Here is an 18,466-nt window from a genome sequence, read left to right on the forward strand (position 1 = left end):
TATCAGCTCTACTCCAACTCAACAAAAAAACGACAACAAAAACATACCATTGAAAATACTGCTGTGTAACTGCAGACTCTTTGATATATTAAACTACTGACTGTAAAACAGATTACAACAAACTTTTCTTAGGTTATGCAAAGATTTTCCTCTGTGCACCAAGCAGGCAGGCAGTTGCCTCCCATCATGCCCCGTCTCCCTCTTTAAGTATCAGCTATCTGCTGCCAAAAGCCTGACTGGATATTAATAGCAACACTCCCAGAATCTAAACCACATTTGTTTAGGTCAAGGCTGAGCTCAGTGTCCATTAAACAGAGTAATTCAAATGACTCTGGCAATGCAACGAGATAAACTAAACACATCTACGATGAGCTAACTGACTGAGATGGAAAAATCGATTGAGGACGTTAATCATTTTGAAACTGGTGGCAGTGAGTGCGAGCTAAGCATTCAGCAACTTGGAGCTGGACTATCCCAGCTGGAGTGAGGGGGATCTGTGAGTCCTGCTGCACAGCAATCAACTGAGCTTTCTGAGCAGTTTATTTTTAGCATTTATAAATATGCATTTGAATTCAAATGGCAGTGTTAGGTTTCATTACATTTGTCTTTTCTTTGGTGTTCACTTTAACAGACTTTTTCTGCAAGTGTCAGAACTCAAATAAGTGGAGGCGTCTACTTAAAACAGCGACATCTAGCGCACAACGCTGATTTTGGTGGAAGTTATCAGAGCTGTAAAGAATCTAAAGACCCATTGCTTGTCCACTCGGGTGACTCAGGATCAAACTGTTAGCTAGGGAGGAGGGTATTTTTCAGAGCATCTCTCCAGGTGCAGCACACACTGTGACACCCATAATCTAAAGTGTAGTACAGCACAGATTCCTGCTTTCACTGCAGCCCAGCAGCTCAGTTCGGAGCAAAAGATTATTGCTTTGTCTGTGCCCAGCAGGACTTTCCGTTAAAAGTGGCGAGGAAAGGTCAAGTAGGAGCAAATCTGAGGAGCATGATGTAACAAGTAAGACTGAGAGTGCGGCTGGGCGGCCGGTACCAAACCCTGCTGACAGAGTCCAGAACATTCTCTTTTAAAAGTCGAGCTTCATTTTTCTCAGAACGGCAGGAACAAAATCCAACAGGAAGGGGGGTGGGAGAGGTGTGTGTGTGTGTGTGTGTGTGTGTGTGTGTGTGTGTGTGTGTGTGTGTGTGTGTGTGTGCGCGCATGACAGAGGGCCTGTTCTGCAGGGCTGTGTCTGAACTTCTTATATCTTTGGAACTGGCATTCCCCCAAGCCCTGACACATCTGTCCAGAGTCTAACGACCAAATGAGAGGGAGGAGGGGGAACACAGTGTGTGTGTGTGTGTGTGTGTGTGTGTGTGTGTGTGTGTGTGTGTGTGTGTGTGTGTGTGTGTGTGAGTGAGAGAGAGAGAGAGAGAGCTCGGGATATTCTATAGGTTAATTCCAATCACACCCGTGAACGCTCATTTCAAATGGTAACAAGGACACACACTGTACTGTAAAGGCCTGCAAAACACTCCGGAGCTGTGAACACACGTCCAAACGTGCTGAGTATCTGTGGTGAACATGGTTAGGTAAATAGTAGCTATGATAACCCTGAGGTTAACCTGGCCGCTCTGATTGGCTTATCTCTGCACGATGGCTTCAGAAAACCTGGTTGCCAGCCAATAAAAACATTTGGAGGGAACACTCTGCCCCAGTCAATGTCGAGAAAACCCGTTGTGCTGAGACACACAAGGAGTGAACCTGTGAGGAGTGTACACTAGATATAGCCTTTCATTACATGCAAGGCCTTGTCATTCCCCCTGTAGGTTGTTTCCACATATTGTTTTTAAAATAATTTAATTTCTTTTAGCTGGTTTATGAAGGCATACAAACTTAGTGCTGCATGCTGTAGCAAACATATTATCACTTTGTAAAGCTACTTTGAGTATGCAAAAGAAAAACAAAGCAAAATATGAATTTAGGTATAACCACAGTAGCGACATTAGCAAGCTTGCTGTAGCTACTTAAGCAAACGATACATTAGACATCTGCTCGGTTTTAAGGTAGGCCAACCTATGCCGCTCCATAATAAAGCTGCACATTATTCAGCTTCTTATTCATTTCCAGACATATATAGTAAATTTAAAAGCTCAGGTCCAGAGTAGCTGCAGATGGTCTTAATCCTGCTCTCCATGCCAGACATGACAGCATGATTTTTTTATTTTTTTTTCACACCCTATGCAGAGCTAGCAACAGGAAACACTGCATCATAGTGAAGTGTGGCCACAACAAGTACAAGATGTGATGTTGAGTGTGGTTCAAGAATGTCAGTAGCTACTTTTTCATGGTTAAATCAGGTTGAGAATAATCAACAAGAAAGTTCCAAAAGCTGCAGTTCCCCATATGGCCACTTGGGGCTGGCTACAAAAGTCTGACTCCCATTTTAAAATGCTTGTTGCAAAAAAAGAAGACTACATAAAATTTCTAGTTGTAGGTGTAGTCACATTGACTGACAGATGGATGTTAGGCTTCACCTCTTTGTGGTATAGGTGCTTTTCAGATATAATTCATTACTGCACTTGAGTAGTGTTTTTTTATTTTTTTATTTCTGGAGGGCGGTGTTTTGCTTTTGCCACAACACTGGAATGACTGCAGGTGCCTGTAAGTTGCGGTTGAAGTACTTTGGGATCTTGCTAGTCCTACTGAAGAGGAGCGAGCATGAGAGGGAGTTACTTTTGTGTTAGCTAATTTCAAATGCAGAGTTTCTATCAGCTCAGCAAACACAAACTGTTTGTGTGCAGTTTGTCACAGTGTGTTGCTGACTACAGGTCCAGCTGCTGTATTTCACAGGAAGAGAAAAGAAAGGGAAAACTTCACTCAAAGATGGAGAAAGATGAGAAAGACAGGACAGGAGAGGAAGAGAGAGGTTAGATTTAACGGTAAGGACTGCTCGGTGGGATTTGATGAACTGCAAATTTAAAGCTTACATCTAAGTCCTCATGTTATTGGGTCTGTACATGTAACATGTTGGGGGGGGGTTTTTCTTTGTTTTTTTTCATATTGTGAAACATGCTGCAAAACAAACTGAGGTAGACTGTGTTATTTAAAGACTGCATGAAAATCCTCTGCAGGATAAACAGTTCAGTTTACTGTCCTGTGATGGATTTAAAGTAAAGAACAGTGTGTGACCTGTACACAGTGGCTGTGGTTTCACAGTCAGGTTACATCAAGTGTAGCAGAGATTCCTATCATTTTTAGCTGATGATGCTTAGATTCACTGAATTCCACCTTCATACCAACTTTATACCGTATAGAAAATAAACAGCATAAACCGTGTACTATCAGTGTAGAGTATGGAAAACACGCCAGGACAAGATAAAACATCTGCTGACATCTGGTTGAATTACATCCAAGAACATCCCCACACTGAGCCACTACAACTGATTTCAGGGTTCCCCCACCTGTTGAGTTCCACATTAACCTCTTCCCTACTCATTTTCCTGTTATGTCTGTATGTCTTAATTATACTGTATGTCCATTTCAGTAAATTGGTGTAAATATTTCCTAGCAACATTTAAAGGAATGAGGGTTGGCTTAACACTTTTTCACAATACTTTAAATTGTGCTCCAAAAAAGATTTGGGGGGCGGATACAGGAAGTATAATAAAAGCAGAAGACCAGCTAAGAACACTGCAGAAGCCTGAAAGAGAGGGATCTTTTTCTTGTTTATGAGATTGCTCTTCTCTTATTGCCACCTGGTTATATTAGGTGACCTTTGCATGTCATTTTTAATTAGTCGTAGCAGAAAATCAGGTATAACTAATGTCATTGTGAGCCAGCATGAACAGCGCCAGGGCACATTTCTGATTTATTATACACCTTTGCTGTCCTTGGGATAAATGTTGTGTACAGTTCACATTAAAATGGATTATCGGTCTATTTTTCTTTGCCAGGTTTTATTTAACTTAACGAAACTGGGGCGAGGAACTATTTTTTTTTTCAGTCGTTTTTGGAGTCAAGGAAGAGACAGCAAATCAGCGAAGCCTTATTTCCCATCATCCATACGCATCAGCTGGCCTCAAACCCTGAGTAAAAAATCTAGTGAAAAGTTATCCCTCTGCTGTTCAGGCTGGAGCTGTTTTTATTGGAGAAAAGCTCTTGTTGCAGGCTCTGGTGCTGGTTTAATGAGCAGTCTGCTTCGGCCTGAGAATCTAGGTGAAAGGTTAGCATGTCCCTTTAAGAAAAGGTCAAATTTAAAACTGTGAGAAGAGTGTGTGCCTGTGTTTGTGGGCCTCATAGCGAACAGACCATACCTCCAATCACTAGCTATATGACACAAGCTGTTACTAGGGGAACTGAAAGTTTATATCGTATTATAGAGTTTTAAAGGGAACAGGCATCCCGATTAAGCCCTTGTTGTAAAATAAAACTGTCTACCGATCTTTTTATTTGACACCACGTATCTCTGTTGCAGAGGGAGGGGTGCCGAATACATTAGTGCACTGGAAAGCGATTTTACTGGCAAGGTTAAATTATGAGCTGTTGTGGCGCTGCATAGCTTGGAGCTCCGGGCACCCCAGTGTACCAGTGCGGCAACAAGCAGTTTTGTCAAAAGAGAGCCCTAAATATAGCCATCGCACAGTGTTATTATCACAGCAGGGGAAGGGCTCTGTTATCTCTCACCCTTCACTCCGATTGTTTTACTACTCGAGCAGATGACAGCTTCACAGAGGCTGGGGCCCATTTGCTCGGTATATGACCTGTTATATAAGACCTCCAATGATGCGGGTGCGTTTGCTGTATTTTCCAACAGCAACACTTTATAAATGATTTCATGTCAGGTTTTATGTGCCAAAGAGGAGCACCTATTCCCAATTTGTGCTACAGTCACACTCGTACTCTTCTTTTTACTCATGTTTATCTCTGTGACAAGTATGCCATTAGCCCTACAACTGTGACGCCAAAATGTTGGCAAAAATACATCAGTGGAGGAAAACATACAGCACACACACAGTCTTATTAGGGACTGTATAAGCAACACCTGGGCTCTGATAGATTAAGTCTGGCTATGCACACAACAACGCGGGGCATTGTGTTGCTTTCCTGTCTTTGTTACAGAGCGGTGACATGAGAATGGCCATCGTGGGCTCGCTGAGTCACTCATTCAGAACTAGCTGTACTGAACGGCATGATTGGAAGTGGTGGTCCGGTGGTCCCCCCCCAAACCCCCTGCTGCGCTGCCTGACCTGGATCAGTGGTTGTAGACAGATTCAACAACACGACAGACACTCAAAAAAATTCATTCACAAAAGCTATTGTTAGTGCAGTCGATGTGTGTGGCAAGGACTGGCCCGTTTCAGCATTCCCTAACAAGCAACAAGTAGCTGAGTATGTCAGGCCACTATTCTTCTCATCTCTCTCTCACTCCCACTCTCTCTCACACACACACACACACACACACACACACACACACACACACACACACACACACACACACACACACACACACACACACACACACACACACACACACGTCAGTTTCTCTTCTGCACTGTTTACACCCAAACAAATGATACTGCTCGCTGCTTTGCTAATAAGGTCCGTACTAAGAAGAGCTTAGCATTAGCTACAGAAAGTAGTGTTCACCGTGAACTATATGGCCAATGCCATATTGTTCATGTTTTGTTTGTCTGGACTGGAGACCAGTCTGCAACCATCTCTGCGATTGCTTTGGTCACTGGCAGGTTGCTGCTATCGCCTGTAGTTTGCATGGATGACATCAACTTGTTCCAAAGCTATTGGGTAAGTGGGAGTGAAACCAAAAGGTACAGCACAAACCGCAAATAGGGACTGTTTATGTTTAGTGTGAGTTGTGGATTTTGAAACGTGCTGGTTGCAGCGCTGAGACGCACTTTTACTTTGAAGGTGACCATTCTCTATTTGCCATTTGTGCACTTCACTATCGCTTAGCTAGTAGCTAGCCAGCGTTTGCTAACAAACTGACACCTTCAGCAATTTCTTACCATCTAGTTGGAGAATAAATATTTTTACTTCGAAAATGGTGTTAGAAGTATAACATCCAAGCAAAAATAATAATAAATTTAAACTTTATAACTTATTACATTTATTATTTACTATATTTGGATTAGAAGGTGGGATGCTAAGACTAGCAAGCTTGATTAGCAAGCTACATCCATAAACTGCATTGCTGTAACACACTGTCATACAATTATAGACAGAAACTCTATAATTTCACTCACCCAAACTGGAGTTCTTGGGATCCCTTACATCAACCCACAGTATTTGTCAGAAAATTTTATTAGAAACGCTTCAAGTGCGGCTAACACTAGCAACAGTAGTCTAGTTTAGTTCCTAGACTTAGCTAAGAGGAGGACAAGTATGCAGCTAGCAACAGCCCTCAGTATCAGCATACCTTGTGTATTTAGTGCCAGGCTGTAAGTATGTTTTCTGCATTTCAGTATGGAAGTATATGACTATAGTATCCCTTTTAGAGCCAGCATCAAGTGGCCACAGTTTTTGGCACATGCTCATTTGCTTAGTTTTTCAGGCCCAGAACAAGCTGGCACTAGGTGCACACAGCTTAAACACACCACTGTGACTCCATTGAACCATAAATGTACATTGCTCTGGGAGTGGGAGCTAATGTGATGGCTTCCTATTTCAGGAGGTCTAACTGGAGCTGAGGTCATTAAATCATGTCCAGAGGTAGTGGGTTGGTTTTTGTGTACTGGTTTGCCACTCACTTAAAACACATTGACAAATATAGCCTTTATGAAGCTGGGCTTTATTGCAGGACTCTCGGGCTAGACTGCGTTAATTGAAGCTAAGGGTAGTAAACTGGAAATGGAGTGTAATTTCATGATTCTAGATATACCCTGCACACATTTGGAATTAAATGATTAAACAGACGGAAAATAAACTGCGCTGCTATTAATCATACTGTAAATTAGTACAGCAACGATGCTTGTCAATTATCTGTGTTTGTTTTGCCCACAAAAAGGCTTTAATGCATTATAGGGTGATTAAACAAAGCCTACATTAGATCAGAGATTATTTGACAGAAAAGCATGACTCAGATTTTCCAGACATGAAACACCGAGGGCAACTTCAGCAAAAATATTACAGTCTAAGTGCAACCATCTGTGTGTGTTTGCGTGTGTGCACGCAAGCGTGATGCAGCACTCATCATCTGTGTGTGCTCCCATAGTAAACAGTGTTTGAGGGTCCTGCCATGGCAGCCACCTCCACATCTTTGTGCTCCTGTAAAGCTCCCAGGATTGTCTGTTCAGACACAGTTCTATATTACATAAGGTGTAAAGAAAAATTTAGTGTCTCGGACGTCACAGAGTGCCAGTGTTTTCACCAGAAACAAGCTGAGAAGGTCAGACAGGATTTCCCTCACCGGTAGCAGTTGGCTACACAAATATCAACCTGAAAACAAACATGTTATTGGAGAGAGGGCCACAGGAAAGCTGGACAAAGAGTCTGTGACGTGGCAGCTGAAAATAAATCCCATTTCCCATCACTCACTAGACGTTAAAGCCTTCCTGATGAATGGCATTTTGTTTGGTTCTCAAGACTCAGAAATGACCACCTTGGCAACGCATAGAAACACACAAAAGCACAGACAGGCTCTGTGATTAATGATTAATCAGTCTGTCTTGATTGAGCTACTTCCCTGATCACTGTTAGAGAAACAATCCAAATAACCTGCAGCCTAATTTTTAGTTTGTTTGCATGGTTTTTAATCAGTGTTTTGTGTAAATTAATTAGATTCAACGCTGGATTTCCTTTCCTCTGAGTACCCCTAAAATAATTCCTGATGACAGGTGAATTATTTGCTCTTCCTGTTGCACAATGAGGTTTTTTTTTTCCCCCATAAAAGAAGTAAAGACTCTTTATGTTTCCTCACATTGTTTGCAGTTAAAGGGATAGGCCTTAGCTCAAGGAGCAGGATCTGTAAGATTGCAATACAAGCGTGAGGACATTTTATTAGGATTACACGTTATTTCCAAAGTCCAATCAAATCCAGGGTGGGATGTGAAAATGTGTTTCTCCTGTGGCTGCCAGGAGCAAAATAGTTTTACATAAGCTGGAAAAATTACTTTGATTTGCCTCTTACAGCAAATTTTAACTGAAATGATTGTGCTGCCATCTAGTGGTGCACATGGCCAGTGGCAACCCCCGCTAGAGTGGGGGTGAACTCCATGTGTCCATGATCCAACACAGCTGATTTAATGGCTAAATTACCTCCTCAACAGACTGAGAGTGGAGAAGTCACTTGGATGAGTGACAAAACGTTTCTCCCACTGAAAATGCTACGTCCACATGAACAGAATCAACCTTTTTGGGCTCCTCAACATGTCTTCAAGTTCTCCAGAGGCCTGGTAATGAACTAATGATTCAGGTGTGTTGGCCCAGGGTGAAATATATAAAATCTGCAGGACAACGGCCCTTGAGGCCTGGAGTTTCTCACCTCTGCGCTAAAGGAAAGCATAAAACTGGTGAGACTTTTTGGGGACAATGTGACAATACAGATTTTTCGCTTGAAAGAAACACACAAAGGGGGATAAACACTGCGTCCACTTGCTGCTTCTGTCATTTTTAGCTGCATGAAAGTGAAAAATATAAGATTTGGAGCTGTTTTCATTCTTTGTAATGTTTTCTTTCAGACTAGTGGAGGGAAAATGTCATTATTTGTTTAAAATAAACACTTGATGTGTCTTTCCCAATATATACAAATTATTAATGCACGGTTATTGATATAATACCTCAGCTGTACTATTTTTAAGCATGAAACTTAACCCCCCCCCAATTACTTTATAATATAAGTCATCACCTGGGGAAGTCTCATTGTGACTTCTGATTTTAAAAGTTAAATAAAGGCCTAGATTTTATTATAAATGTATAAATTTTGACTAAATAGCTCTAAAGACGAGGTGAGCAGTCTCCTCTTCAGCAGCTCTTAAATCGAAGAAACATTCCAGCTTTATTCCTGCCTTTTTATCAGTCAGTACCTTAATAGTAGAATATCTTTCCTGCAGTTGTGGTGGTAAAAGTAGTAAACGGTGTATTCCCAAATCCTTTCTGTCAAAACCTTTGACTCTAATATGAAACACCTGGCTTCATTGAATTTTTAGATTTCTGTTGTGATAAAACAAAAGAATTGACACATTTAGTCAGCTAATGCCTCATTTGCACAAACAAACCCAGACTCATGCTTCTGAATGCCAGACCAAGAACTGGCGATGTAAGGCTTGGATGCAGCTGCTCGGCCATGGAAACCCGTTCCATGAAGCTCCTGAGAGCAGTTTAGACTGGCCTATACAAGTGTGATACTAATGCTGTCTCGTGATGCTTCATATTTTCTCATGATTCTAAATGTTGCAATACAAAAATGATGAAGAACTTGGGTTAATATCACAGTGTGCTTTTCTAATTAACAGGACGATCAACACACCTTTTTCCGATTTTGCACACTTCCGCACAACATTTATTATCATTTAATTGAAAGGATTCAGGATTATGAGGAGCTGCAGAGAAAAAGAGTTTGAGGTAATAAAGTGTGCTGTGTTTGAATCTGTGATTACAGCAAATGCACACTTATAACAGCAGAGTTTGATTTATTTATCAAACTTGTGATAAATCCCAACTAAGTTCATCTGCAAGGGTTCATTTTTTTTTTCATCATTACTCAGACTCACACCTGATGTTTCCAGGTACTTCAGTGGTTCCATCAAAGTCATTTTTCTTGACCTTGTTTAGATAATAGGTCATCACTGCACCAGATACATATTCATCCCATTTGCTAAGACAGGAGGCAGCAATCACAATTTTTCCCGGGTTAGGACCGTTGGTGGGCATGGAGACTCCGTATTACCTCTTTGAACAGGATTTCTGAGAAATGCAGATGGTGGAGGAGACCAGAAAATGTGGAGCTTGGTCTTTGATGAGTTCTTGCAGACTCTGCTTAATTTGCTCTTCATTCTCTGGATTATTCAGCAGGACAATCTGGAAACGGTTACAGATACAGTCAACTGCCAACTAAGATCTGCTAGAAATTAAATTCCACAGTCATTAAAATGAAAGTAAGTGCTTTTTTAAAAAAAAATTAAAAGGTTTTTCAGCTTTTGAATTCATCAGTATGAAAGTACTCTGAACTATACTTGACATAAAACTGGAGGTGAAACTGGAGACTCTGCTGGGGAAGCTGAGTCAGATAAACGTCGAAGGCCTGGGATATTTTTTTCTTTAAGCCTGACAAAATATCCCTGATGATTTCTTCTTGGGGAAAAAAGGGAGGTTTGTTGATTTTTCCCAGAAAGAAAATGCTGTGAAGAGTCTGCTAAGTGAAAGCACATGAATTCATTGTTAAGTTACAGATTGCACAATGGTCCTGTTTCCAAAGCTTGCAGTTTACCCCGCCTTGTCCATTAAGCGTTCCTTCCACCTCTTACTTCCTTGAGGCATGTTACACCACTCCTGCATCTGTTTCAGTATCTTGAAGGCAGAAATGCCTTCAAGATTCTTTTTTTTTTTTGTTGATTTCTCAGAAATTCTGCTCTCCTAAAATGAATGAGCAGTTATGGATTTAAAAACCCGTCACAGCTCTGATAAATTCATCAGTAGAATCTGCAGACACACAATGTTAAAAACAATAAATTGCACAAAAATGCTGGATGTGGAAAAAAACAAAACAACTCACATATGCAGTTTATTTATTTTATTTGTTAGAAGGTTCAATAAGCACTCCAGTTGAGTTTTCTGTCAATTATTTCATGGTTGAGACTTTACAGGATTAAACTGAAACAAGTTAGATTTTACAATGCAGAAATATAATTAGTGCTATAACTGCTACAACTATTATAACTACATGTGTAGCGCTTATGAAAGAGGTTATAGATGGGATCATAAAAGGAAAAAATGATTTTGTTGTTTTTACTTCATGTGCATCCTGGGTATAGACCAGTATAAAGGTGTTTCTTCCCAATAATTGCTGTCTCGCATGCTTCATATTACATTAAAACGTAGAAGCCTGATTTTTATTATTACATATAATTTCTAACAAGCACATTATATGGAGCTGGAGAGTAAACAGTTTGAGCAAATCCACACTCATTCTGTCAGAGCATCATTTATTCATCAGAATCAGACCAAAGCAGATGTATCAGGTCACCTCTGCACCTTATGATTCTGGGGTGTAAAATTCTCCTGTCCATGTCTTAAACTGAATTGTTCGCAACACACTCATAAGATCCTTACGAACCTCTTCCTTAGCTCTCTGCCTGTTTTCAGCTGAGTGTTCGTGCACATGTGTTTTATTTTTAACTTCTTCCTCATTTGTAAGCAAGTTGCTCAGGCTCTCGGGTTCAGCACAGTTACCATACTCCCACTCTTTTGTTTCTGTTGTGTTCAAGCCAAACAAATTGTGACATGATCTGCAAGGGTTCATTTTTTCATCATTACTGAGATTAAATGCCTCACACCTGATGTTTCCAGGTACTTCAATGGTTCCATCAAAGTAATCTTTCTTGACCTTTTTTGGATAATAGGTCATCACTGCACCAGATACATATTCATCCCATTTGCTAAGACAGGAGGCAGCAATCACAATTTTTCCCGGGTTAGGACCGTTGGTGGACATGGAGACTCCGTAGTACCTCTTTGAATTTTGGTCGCTTTTGGATTTCTGGGAAATGCAGATGGTGGAGGAGACCAGAAAAAGTGGAGCAAGGTTTTTGATGAGTTCTTGCAGACTCTTTTTTATTTGCTCTTCGTTCTCTGACTTCTTCAGCAGGACAATCTGGAAATAGTTACAAATACAGCCTAAATGTTACACCAGCATTCTAGAAATGATCAACTTCCATTTGTTTATATTGTAACTGTAATATTTTTATAAATATCTGACTCTAATTCATGAGATTTTGTGATTTCTTTTAATATATAGTTGATCAAGATGTTTAGTCTATTGAGTTATTTAGCTATGCAGGACAATTAGATGCTTTTTATTTAGATAAGAGATGGAGTGGAATAGTTCAAAATATATCTAATTTCAACAGAGGTGGGTAGTAACGAGTTACATTTACTCTGTTACATTTACTTGAGTACGTTTTTGAAAAAAATGTACTTTTAAAGTACCTTTTTTGCACGATACTTTTTACTTTTACTTGAGTACATTTGTGAAGAAGAAACGGTACTGTTACTTCGCTACATTTGCAAAATTCGACTCGTTACTCTTTAAAAAGTTGGTACTTTTTTACCAATGAGATGTGGCCATGCAGTCACATGACCAGTTTGAAACTGTGGCGGGCAGAGCGGCCCAAGCGTTTCAAAGTAGCGGACACTAGTGATGTGCGATACCACTGATTTCCTTTCCGATCCGATACCAAGTAATATTCAGGGTGGTATCGATGATACTGATCTGATACTGATACTTTGTACAAAAACTTATTTTATTTATTGTATCTCAAATTATAGCGTCATAATCTCCCGGAGCCACCATTCTCCCGAATTTCTCTCGATTTTCCACCCGGACAACAAAATTGAAAAACCATATCACAGAATTCATAGTGCAGCCCAGCCAATTCCAGTTTCCAACAATGACGGCAGCTGCTTAGTTTTAATATTACTCTTATTTCTCTTTCTGGGTCGCAAAAAAAAAACTTTTAACATGTTTTCAGGTGAGAATGTAGCTGTGTAAACTTCAAATTTCTGAGCCGACCGACACATCGTTTTCAAACCCCCGTGGTCTTTCACTACTCGGGTTAAACATGATATATAAGTCACTTTGATAACTTAAAAATGTTATTGTTTGGCTTTTTCAGTGTTTTATTTGTTTGTGGGCAAATCGGTTTGGCTGAGATTAAAGTTATTGGGTTAGATTAAATTAAATTAAACTTTTTTTTTTTTTTTTGTCCCATTTGGATCTTTAGCCGTCAGAATTGTTGTCTGAAGGCCAAGAAAGATGCCAAGCAGATTTATTTTACCAAGTGGATCATCATGGCCTTGCCATATTGGTCCATTTGATTGACCTTTATTATAATTATGAATTTATTTTATTTTATTTTCGGTTGCTACAAACGGGACAGACATGACTGGGGGATAGGACAGGGAGAAAGAATGAAAGAAAGAGAGGGAGAGAAAGAAAACCAGAGGGGAGAAGAGACGGTGAGAAAGGGGGGAAGAAAGAAAGAAAAACAAACAAAACACCTGGATCACCTGTATGGAAAAAAAACAGAAGAGAAAGCAAACAACAAAGAGCAACATAATAAGAAAAAAAAAAGCACCATCACAATAAACTAGCTAGCAGTAGATATCAATAGTTACTAAATATTAAACGATATTGTGCAGCACGCAAGATAGACAGCGCACAATGTGCTTTGAGGCAGCAGCCAAGAAAGCTGTAGTCCGTGTCCGTGAATACCCGTGTGTACACCTGTATGCACACCTGTGTGGATCAGCATGCTTGTATTCCAAAGGTTTCTCCATGTAACGATCTGCTAGGGAGTGTGGGGAACCATAGCCCCGTCCCCCAGGGCATGAAGCAGGTATGGAGGAGATCCAGGCCCCAGACATCCAGAGGCTCCAGAGTACGAGGACCCGAGGAGGACCACCAAAGGGGGGGAACCATGCCACCCTCCTGGGAAGAGCTGAGTAGAGCCCCAAACGAGACATCACCCAGCAGCTACGGAGCAGAGGCCAGAGGGGGTTGCAGTGGCATGCCCGCGGGCTCTGCCGGCAGCCAGCTGTGCCAGAGAGGACCGAGCTTCAGCCCCCCGGAAGGGGCCCAGCCGGGCCACAGGCGCCAGGCCCTGCCAATCGGCCACCAGGAGTGAGCCGGTACATACATGAGTGCCCAGCCCCAGTCGACAAGAACCACCAACACACCAACGTCTGAGGGCATCAGCCACCGGCAGGGAGTGTGGTGAGGGGGGATAGGCCTCCGTACTTTGGAGGGCCTGAGATGTACCCAGAGAGGTTGAGTCTAAGACCCAACCTGATATAGATACAGACGAACAGGCGCACGCGGACACAGACGTGCATTCCCACCCCCATATACACAACCAAATACTCGGCACTCACCCAACGTGTAGACAGACACAAATAGACACTGCACAGACAGTCGCACTCCCCAAACATACTCTATATTGCATGTGCATTTATGCAGAAATAAATGCACATTCATACAATTTATGGTAAACTGAGCTGCCTTGTATGTACATATGTTGAAGATGCCTCGTTTTAATGTTTTCTCTGAGGCTGCTGTGCCAATTGGAGCAAAAATGAATATAAAGTTTACAGCATATCTTGTCACTGGAAATTGTTTGCACTGTTTATATATTTATATTATTTACTATACTGGTGAAAAAAGCTTTGTTGTGAAAAACTGAAATCTGTAAATTAGAGTTGTTGTGCCTTATTTTGTTGATGTTTTTACATATATTCCTTTTGAAAATACTAAAATTTGTATATTTATTTATTTTTGTTTGTCTGATATTTATTTATAAAATAAATCAGACATTTTAAAGTTACTCGCTACTTGAGTAGTCTTTTCGCCAAGTACTTTTTTACTCTTACTTGAGTAACTTTTTTTGAAGACTACTTTTCACTTTTACTTGAATAATAATATTTTAAAGTAATGCTACTCGAGTACAATTTTTGGATACTCGACCCACCTCTGAATTTCAAATCAACAAGCAAAAATCCATCTTTGTTATTACTGATTCAAAACGTATTTTGCAAACAACCTTTTTTCCTGGGCTGTCAAGAGAAATACTAAATTTAATCTTTGAGTTGACTTAACAGATCCAGCAGCTACACAGCAACAGCATCATATATGCACTGAAGACTGTAATAGAGCTGGGCGATATATCGAGTTTTTAAAAAATATCGATATATTTTTATACGAGATATAAGATGTGACAATATCCTTTATATCGATATAGTCTATGTTACATTATAATTATACCTGTGGAGCCGCAAGTTTGCCTCTCTTTCGTCCACTTTCGTCTTCACAACGTTACTCGGCCTCGCCTCTCCTTCACTGAACACAACTCCCCCTCCTCCCCCATCGGATGCGACAAGATCAACACGGCAAATCTCCGTTAACGAGTTACTGCGCATCGCCCCGTGCGTGGGACTGGACACCGTCAACGTGTTAGCTAGCTAACCACGCTAACGGGCTAACCACGCTAACGCCATGCAGCCCAGAGGCGCTGCACGGACTAAAGTCCTTTCATTTTCTCAAAAGTTGACAGCGCGCCTTATGTATGAATTCTGGTTGTGCTTGATGGCCACGAACCGATTTTATGTGGAACACAGCGCTCAGCAATCTGTCAAAAAATGTTTTAGTACGACTTTGGTAAGCTACGGAGCTGCACCGCTTGATGGATTGTCGGAGCATTACGGCTGAGCCTCGCGGAGTGATACGTACTGTGCTTCAACGTAATATTACCTTACTGTGTATAAGGACCATAAATGGCACCTGTTAAGAGACGTGGTTGCGAAGCGGATTTCAAACTCCAGGCTGTCAGTCACACAGTAAAACTTGGGAACAGAGCAGCTGTGAAATCTGTCTTTGTTATTGTGCTCAGCGTCTTTTAGTTTACATTTTGACTGCACAATTGTGAGCTTTTTGTTATGCACAAAAACAACATTGTTTTCTTTTATTTATGGAGCATGATTATTTAATAAATGCTCATAATTTATTTTTGAGTAAATTTTATGTACATCTGCTCTGTTAATAAAAGTGCCTGTGTGACATCTGGGACACAGCTTTGACTAAGAACTCTCTTTTTGTTCTTACTTTATGGCTTTAAAAAAAATATATCGAGATATATATCTTATATCGCCATCCAGCTAAAAAATATCGAGATATGAATTTTGGGTCATATCACCCAGCCCTAGACTGTAAATATGTCCAATACTGAGTCTTTTAGATATGATTTAGCCTTAACTAACAAATTCTGAAGCAAGTCTCTAGTTCTCCAGCAGTCTCTGAGCACTGTTGGGTGAAGTATGAGGCACACTTTTCAGCCATTTTTTAGACTTACCAGACAAAAAACACTTTGCAACAGATTGACTGAAAATGTGAGAACAGTTATCTTACCATGTCGAGCACACAGGAGAACGGACTCCGTCTGGGAAGCTGAGTCAGATAGAATTGAAAAGGTCTGGGAAATTTGTTCTTTAAGGCTTTCAAAATATCACCATCAGAGATTATTTCTTCTGGAGAAAAAGGGATTTTGTTGATTTTGCCCAAAAAGAAGATGCTGTGAAGAATCTGAGGGAAAACACATTTACTTAATGTTACAAGTGACATAACAGGACAGTGTTAAAGGTGCCAAAATTAACCCACCTCATCCACTAAGTGTTTACTTCCTGGAGCCATGTTAGACCAGTCATCCATCTTCATGATAATCTTGTAGGCATTTTCTCTGAAACCTTGTTGAGTTTTCAGAAAGTCTTCTTTTCTAAAATGATAATGAGTGAGCTGTTAGGGATTTAAAAACACAAGAGGTCTGATAACTTTGGCTTCAGCAGAATCTGCAGACATACCTGTTTTGCTCTTGGTCAGCCTATTTTGAACATGAGAGAAAACATATTTAATTTAATATTGACAGAATAAAATAACTATCATTGGTGGCAGAGAAGACGACAGTGAAGAAGTGAAAAGCTGCTACTCACCATTGCTGCAGTCTAAGAATGAAACAGAAAGCACAGAGCGAGCAGCCTCCGCCTTAAAATGGTTCCTCATGTGATTTAAAGAAGACCAGCCCTGCACTGGACTCTTACTCTACTGTAGAAAACAGCTCCACGGGAGAGCATGCGAGCAACTCTCCTAGTAATAGCTAGTGGAGGTTAATATGCAACCGCTGATCACTTTGTTTATCATTTGCTCTCCTGGAGTTAATCTAAAACCTGGAAGGACTTTGTTCCCATGTTATTCATATACTGCTATGCAGATGGTTTTTTCTTGTCCAATCCAAATAAAGATATAATTTTAAAAAGAAAACAGCTCCATTTACCCTGCACACCCGTGATCTTTAATGTTGTTTGTATTGTTCTAATGCATTATGTTTAAAGTACTGTTAAAACTACTCTATGGTACTGTAACTGTCAGGTACATTTATGGATGAAACAGTGAGATGAATACAAGTACCTTTATAATATGTACTATTATGCTCACTCTTGTTTAGTTTATAAAAACACAGTTTCAGATGCACTCACTGAATTTGCAACAGGAAGGAACAAACGCACTGCAGCATTGTGCAGTACTGTTAAACAGCACACAACACTGCAGGTGTTCTGTAGATAATGTCAGAAAATAATCCACACAAAACACAAACAGTGTTAACTTTGATCACTTTAATTATTCAGTATTCATATTTATTAATGTTAGTGTAAGGAAGGAGGGTGAAATGAGCAGTGGAGCAAGAAGTGAAGGTCACACAGAGAGCAGCTGACATCAAGAAGTGAAACATTTACTTAAGAATAAACTGGCCCTGTTATCAGACATGCTGTGATTGGGTGGAGTTTTCCTGTTGTCATTATCACGTGTAACTGATACTTCATTAGTTTTTTTTTTCTTCCTGTTGATGTTGTGAAACTTGCAGTAATAAACTACAGCATCAAAAAATACTTTTCTTCCTCCTTTAGCAGATACTATCATCTAATAAATACAATCTGGGTGGAGAAATAAAACAGATCAGAATTCCATGGAGAATATAACATTTTTACACATTCAGCTCTGCTTTAGCGTTAGTATGTGGTCAGAGGGTTCATGCCACTGAAGATGATGTTTGCTTTCATGCTGTTGAAGCCAAAAACCTGAAGCTCTTTTGGCTAAATACCAGAATCTGTAAGAGGAAAAAAAAGTATTATTAAGAGAACAACAACCTCAATGATTATCCACATCAACCACTCTGAGACACAACATGTCATGTTTCTCCATCCCAGCAAACACCAGCTGTGTTTTACTGAAGTGATGAATAACAAGGAAAGAGCAGTCAAACATAAAGGCTTCAATCCTGGATCTAATTCTAAGCTGGGATGGATACCCACCTATGATTTTAGGCTTTTTAAGAACGCCGACTTGGTTTCCTTCACCAGCTTTTGATGCTCTCCCTCCAGTTTCCTCCCCACGCCTCCCATCTTCACTGCTTCCCAGTCCTTTTCAGTCTAAACAGAAGATAACACAATACAAAGAACCTGTCAGGTGATCGATCTCTACCAGCAGGTCTTATTCTTAACACTCGAACTTCTCACCATATCTTTGAAGGCCTCTCCATTGTAGTAGCTCTTGGATGCTGGATACTCTATGTCTTTGTCATGTAGTTGCTGGAAACTGGAAGCCACCAGATGCAGCTCCTCTCCATCGTAGGCGTACAGCTTTTTGTCCTCACAGGTCATCAGCACGAGCTCGTCACATGGACACGAGGTGCCCTCCAC

At 40.5% G+C, this 18,466-nt stretch overlaps 2 protein-coding genes across 2 annotated transcripts in view; both read right to left on the bottom strand.

The window, feature by feature from the left end:
- Positions 1–7,820, bottom strand: part of LOC113014910 (growth factor receptor-bound protein 10-like) — a 72,773-nt gene extending 64,953 nt beyond the window's left edge. The window contains exon 1 of the mRNA XM_026156745.1: positions 6,256–7,820. The gene's annotated coding sequence lies outside the window, so the exon portion shown is untranslated. The remainder of the gene's footprint in view (positions 1–6,255) is intronic.
- A 2,911-nt stretch (positions 7,821–10,731) lies between these two features.
- Positions 10,732–17,042, bottom strand: LOC113014915 (uncharacterized). The gene is made up of 5 exons (XM_026156753.1): positions 16,703–17,042; positions 16,574–16,593; positions 16,374–16,488; positions 16,125–16,298; positions 10,732–11,819 (listed from the first exon to the last, which is right to left on the bottom strand). Exons 1-5 carry the CDS (start codon positions 16,703–16,705, stop codon positions 11,202–11,204), a joined length of 930 nt encoding a protein of 309 aa, XP_026012538.1. The 5' UTR covers positions 16,706–17,042; the 3' UTR covers positions 10,732–11,201.
- Between the last annotated feature and the right edge of the window lie 1,424 nt (positions 17,043–18,466).

The sequence above is a fragment of the Astatotilapia calliptera genome, chromosome 22, assembly GCF_900246225.1.
Source record: "Astatotilapia calliptera chromosome 22, fAstCal1.2, whole genome shotgun sequence".
In the NCBI taxonomy this organism is placed as follows: Eukaryota; Metazoa; Chordata; class Actinopteri; order Cichliformes; family Cichlidae; genus Astatotilapia; species Astatotilapia calliptera.